Raw genomic sequence first — 6000 nt, 5'->3', positions numbered from 1 at the left:
TGTCTCACTGTGTGTCTGTGTGTCTCACTGTGTGTGTGTACACTGTGTGTGTACACTGTGTGTGTGTAGAACCCTGAACTACCAGTACGACTACATGTTTGACTGGACCATGTTGTGTGTGTGTCTGTGTGTGTGTCTCACTGTGTGTGTCTCACTGTGTGTGTACACTGTGTGTGTCTCACTGTGTGTGTCTCACTGTGTGTGTCTCACTGTGTGTGTCTCACTGTGTGTGTGTGTGTCTCACTGTGTGTGTGTGTGTACACTGTGTGTGTCTCACTGTGTGTGTCTCACTGTGTGTCTCACTGTGTGTGTACACTGTGTGTGTGTAGAACCCTGAACTACCAGTACGACTACATGTTTGACTGGACCATGTTGTGTGTGTGTCTGTGTGTGTGTCTGTCTGTGTGTGTCTCACTGTGTGTGTACACTGTGTGTGTCTCACTGTGTGTGTCTCACTGTGTGTGTCTCACTGTGTGTGTCTCACTGTGTGTGTCTCACTGTGTGTGTCTCACTGTGTGTGTGTGTGTCTCACTGTGTGTGTGTGTGTACACTGTGTGTGTCTCACTGTGTGTGTCTCACTGTGTGTGTCTCACTGTGTGTGTACACTGTGTGTGTGTAGAACCCTGAACTACCAGTACGACTACATGTTTGACTGGACCATGTTGTGTGTGTGTCTGTGTGTGTGTCTGTCTGTGTGTGTCACACTGTGTGTGTACACTGTGTGTGTCTCACTGTGTGTGTCTCACTGTGTGTGTGTGTGTACACTGTGTGTGTGTAGAACCCTGAACTACCAGTACGACTACATGTTTGACTGGACCATGTTGTGTGTGTGCCTGTCTGTGTGTGTGTGTGTCTCACTGTGTGTACACTGTGTGTGTGTCACACTGTGTGTGTGTGTGTGTCTCACTGTGTGTGTGTGTAGAACCCTGAACTACCAGTACGACTACATGTTTGACTGGACCATGTTGTGTGTGTGTCTGTGTCTCACTGTATGTGTCTCTGTGTGTGTGTGTCTGTGTGTGTGTGTGTCTCACTGTGTGTGTGTACACTGTGTGTGTGTAGAACCCTGAACTACCAGTACGACTACATGTTTGACTGGACCATGTTGTGTGTGTGTGTCTGTGTGTCTCACTGTGTGTGTGTGTGTACACTGTGTGTGTGTCTCACTGTGTGTGTGTGTCTCACTGTGTGTCTCACTGTGTGTCTGTGTGTACACTGTGTGTGTGTGTCTGTGTGTGTGTCTCACTGTCTGTGTGTGTGTCTCACACTGTGTGTGTAGAACCCTGAACTACCAGTACGACTACATGTTTGACTGGACCATGTTGTGTGTGTGTCTGTCTGTGTGTGTGTGTGTCTCACTGTGTGTGTGTGTCTCACTGTCTGTGTGTGTGTCTCACTGTGTATGTGTGTCTCACTGTGTGTGTGTGTCTCACTGTCTGTGTGTGTGTGTCTCACACTGTGTGTGTGTAGAACCCTGAACTACCAGTACGACTACATGTTTGACTGGACCATGTTGTGTGTGTGTCTGTGTGTGTGTCTGTGTGTGTGTGTCTGTGTGTGTGTCTGTGTGTGTGTCTGTGTGTGTGTGTACACTGTGTGTGTGTGTACACTGTGTGTCTCACTGTGTGTGTCTCACTGTGTGTGTGTGTGTCTCACTGTGTGTGTGTAGAACTCTGAACTACCAGTACGACTACATGTTTGACTGGACCATGTTGTGTGTGTGTCTGTGTGTGTGTGTCTGTGTGTGTGTGTCTGTGTGTGTGTCTGTGTGTGTGTCTGTGTGTGTGTGTACACTGTGTGTGTGTGTACACTGTGTGTCTCACTGTGTGTGTCTCACTGTGTGTGTGTGTGTCTCACTGTGTGTGTGTAGAACTCTGAACTACCAGTACGACTACATGTTTGACTGGGCCATATTGTGTGTGTGTGTGTGTCTCACTGTGTGTGTGTGTCTCACTGTGTGTGTGTGTGTACACTGTGTGTGTGTCTCACTGTGTGTGTATGTACACTGTGTGTGTGTAGAACCCTGAACTACCAGTACGACTACATGTTTGACTGGACCATGTTGTGTGTGTGTCTGTGTGTGTGTGTCTCACTGTGTGTGTGTCTCACTGTGTGTGTACACTGTGTGTGTGTCTCACTGTGTGTGTCTCACTGTGTGTGTGTCTCACACTGTGTGTGTGTAGAACCCTGAACTACCAGTACGACTACATGTTTGACTGGACCATGTTGTGTGTGTGTCTGTGTGTGTGTGTCTGTGTGTGTGTCTGTGTGTGTCTGTGTGTGTGTGTACACTGTGTGTGTGTGTACACTGTGTGTCTCACTGTGTGTGTCTCACTGTGTGTGTGTGTGTCTCACTGTGTGTGTGTAGAACCCTGAACTACCAGTACGACTACATGTTTGACTGGACCATGTTGTGTGTGTGTCTGTGTGTGTGTCTCACTGTGTGTGTGTGTCTGTGTGTGTGTGTCTCACTGTGTGTGTGTGTCTCACTGTGTGTGTCTCACTGTGTGTGTCTGTGTGTGTGTCTCACTGTGTGTACACTGTGTGTGTGTGTACACTGTGTGTCTCACTGTGTGTGTCTCACTGTGTGTGTGTGTCTCACACTGTGTGTGTGTAGAACCCTGAACTACCAGTACGACTACATGTTTGACTGGACCATGTTGTGTGTGTGTCTGTGTGTGTGTGTGTCTGTGTGTGTGTGTCTGTGTGTGTGTCTGTGTGTGTGTCTGTGTGTGTGTGTACACTGTGTGTGTGTGTACACTGTGTGTCTCACTGTGTGTGTCTCACTGTGTGTGTGTGTGTCTCACTGTGTGTGTGTAGAACCCTGAACTACCAGTACGACTACATGTTTGACTGGACCATGTTGTGTGTGTGTCTGTGTGTGTGTCTCACTGTGTGTGTGTGTCTGTGTGTGTGTGTCTCACTGTGTGTGTGTGTCTCACTGTGTGTGTCTCACTGTGTGTGTCTGTGTGTGTGTCTCACTGTGTGTACACTGTGTGTGTGTGTACACTGTGTGTCTCACTGTGTGTGTCTCACTGTGTGTGTGTGTCTCACACTGTGTGTGTGTAGAACCCTGAACTACCAGTACGACTACATGTTTGACTGGACCATGTTGTGTGTGTGTCTGTGTGTGTGTGTGTCTGTGTGTGTGTGTCTGTGTGTGTGTCTGTGTGTGTGTCTGTGTGTGTGTGTACACTGTGTGTGTGTGTACACTGTGTGTCTCACTGTGTGTGTCTCACTGTGTGTGTGTGTGTCTCACTGTGTGTGTGTAGAACCCTGAACTACCAGTACGACTACATGTTTGACTGGACCATGTTGTGTGTGTGTCTGTGTGTGTGTCTCACTGTGTGTGTGTGTCTGTGTGTGTGTGTCTCACTGTGTGTGTGTGTCTCACTGTGTGTGTCTCACTGTGTGTGTCTGTGTGTGTGTCTCACTGTGTGTACACTGTGTGTGTGTGTACACTGTGTGTCTCACTGTGTGTGTCTCACTGTGTGTGTGTGTCTCACACTGTGTGTGTGTAGAACCCTGAACTACCAGTACGACTACATGTTTGACTGGACCATGTTGTGCGTGTGTCTGTGTGTGTGTCTCACTGTGTGTGTGTCTCACTGTGTGTGTGTGTGTGTAGAACCCTGAACTACCAGTACGACTACATGTTTGACTGGACCATGTTGTGTGTGTGTGTCTGTGTGTCTCACTGTGTGTGTGTGTCTCACTGTGTGTCTCACTGTGTGTGTGTGTCTGTGTGTGTGTGTAGAACCCTGAACTACCAGTACGACTACATGTTTGACTGGACCATGTTGTGTGTGTGTCTGTGTGTGTGTCTCACTGTGTGTGTGTGTGTCTCACTGTGTGTGTCTCACTGTGTGTGTCTCACTGTGTGTGTCTCACTGTGTGTGTACACTGTGTGTGTGTAGAACCCTGAACTACCAGTACGACTACATGTTTGACTGGACCATGTTGTGTGTGTGTCTGTGTGTGTGTCTGTGTGTGTGTGTCTGTGTGTGTGTCTGTGTGTGTGTGTACACTGTGTGTGTGTAGAACTCTGAACTACCAGTACGACTACATGTTTGACTGGACCATGCTGTGTGTGTGTCTGTGTGTGTGTCTGTGTGTGTGTGTCTGTGTGTGTGTCTGTGTGTGTGTCTGTGTGTGTGTGTACACTGTGTGTGTGTCTCACTGTGTGTGTGTGTACACTGTGTGTCTCACTGTGTGTGTCTCACTGTCTGTGTGTGTGTCTCACTGTGTGTGTGTAGAACCCTGAACTACCAGTACGACTACATGTTTGACTGGACCATGTTGTGTGTGTGTCTGTGTGTGTGTCTCACTGTGTGTGTGTGTGTGTCTCACTGTGTGTGTGTGTCTCACTGTGTGTGTGTCTCACTGTGTGTGTCTCACTGTCTGTGTGTGTGTCTCACACTGTGTGTGTGTAGAACCCTGAACTACCAGTACGACTACATGTTTGACTGGACCATGTTGTGTGTGTGTCTGTGTGTGTGTCTCACTGTGTGTGTGTCTCACTGTGTGTGTCTCACTGTCTGTGTGTGTGTCTCACTGTGTGTGTGTGTGTCTCACTGTGTGTGTCTGTGTGTGTGTCTGTGTGTGTGTCTGTGTGTGTGTCTCACTGTGTGTGTCTGTGTGTGTGTCTCACTGTCTGTGTGTGTGTCTCACACTGTGTGTGTGTAGAACCCTGAACTACCAGTACGACTACATGTTTGACTGGACCATGTTGTGTGTGTGTGTCTGTGTGTCTCACTGTGTGTGTGTGTACACTGTGTGTGTCTCACTGTGTGTGTGTCTCACTGTCTGTGTGTGTGTCTCACTGTGTGTGTGTAGAACCCTGAACTACCAGTACGACTACATGTTTGACTGGACCATGTTGTGTGTGTGTGTCTGTGTGTCTCACTGTGTGTGTGTGTACACTGTGTGTGTCTCACTGTGTGTGTGTACACTGTGTGTGTGTAGAACCCTGAACTACCAGTACGACTACATGTTTGACTGGACCATGTTGTGTGTGTGTCTGTGTGTGTGTGTGTGTCTGTGTGTGTGTCTGTGTGTGTCTGTGTGTGTGTGTACACTGTGTGTGTGTGTACACTGTGTGTCTCACTGTGTGTGTCTCACTGTATGTGTGTGTCTCACACTGTGTGTGTGTAGAACCCTGAACTACCAGTACGACTACATGTTTGACTGGACCATGTTGTGTGTGTGTGTCTGTGTGTCTCACTGTGTGTGTGTGTACACTGTGTGTGTCTCACTGTGTGTGTGTGTCTGTGTGTGTGTCTCACTGTCTGTGTGTGTGTCTCACTGTGTGTCTCACTGTGTGTGTGTGTGTCTCACTGTGTGTCTCACACTGTGTGTGTGTAGAACCCTGAACTACCAGTACGACTACATGTTTGACTGGACCATGTTGTGTGTGTGTCTCACTGTGTGTGTGTGTCTCACTGTGTGTGTGTGTCTCACTGTGTGTCTCACTGTGTGTGTACACTGTGTGTAGAACCCTGAACTACCAGTACGACTACATGTTTGACTGGACCATGCTGAAACAGAAGGGAGCCACTTCAACTCCCGGTTCCTCCACCAATCCGAGTGGCTACCCAGAACGGTCCAAAAGCAAAGGTGAGGAACGCTCACCACTCGCCACTCACCATTCACCACTCACGCTCACCACTCACCACTCACGCTCACCACTCACCCCTCACTCACTCACCTACTCACCCACTCACCTACTCACTCACTCACCCACTCACTCACTCACCACTCACTCACCACTCACTCACCACTCACCACTCACTCACCACTGACTCACGCTCACCACTCACCACTCACTCACTCACCACTCACCACTCACTCACCACTCACCACTCACTCACCACTCACCACTCACTCACCACTCACCACTCACTCACCACTCACCACTCACTCACCACTCACGCTCACCGCTCACCACTCACTCACCACTCACCACTCACTCACCATTCACGCTCACCACTCACCACTCAC

General features: G+C 48.8%; 2 protein-coding genes across 3 annotated transcripts in view; both read left to right on the top strand.

The window, feature by feature from the left end:
* The window catches only part of LOC142908384 (uncharacterized), a 94894-nt gene that overhangs the window by 63369 nt on the left and 25525 nt on the right, over positions 1-6000 (top strand). The window lies entirely within an intron of this gene.
* The window catches only part of LOC116936818 (casein kinase I-like), an 86062-nt gene that overhangs the window by 54537 nt on the left and 25525 nt on the right, over positions 1-6000 (top strand). Inside the window, exon 9 of one of the 2 annotated variants that reach the window (XM_076058957.1) lies at positions 5495-5616. In XM_076058957.1, the coding sequence (XP_075915072.1) occupies positions 5495-5616 (122 nt within the window). Of the gene's footprint in view, positions 85-5494; positions 5617-6000 lie in introns of those variants that run through there. The other variant, XM_076058956.1, reaches the window with a different exon arrangement.

This window comes from Petromyzon marinus, assembly GCF_048934315.1.
Source record: "Petromyzon marinus isolate PM22_M1 ecotype Great Lakes invasive population chromosome 83 unlocalized genomic scaffold, UKy_Petmar_22M1.pri1.0 chr83_unloc.1, whole genome shotgun sequence".
NCBI classification, from domain to species: domain Eukaryota; kingdom Metazoa; phylum Chordata; class Hyperoartia; order Petromyzontiformes; family Petromyzontidae; genus Petromyzon; species Petromyzon marinus.
This window is presented reverse-complemented; position numbering and strand designations above follow the sequence as displayed.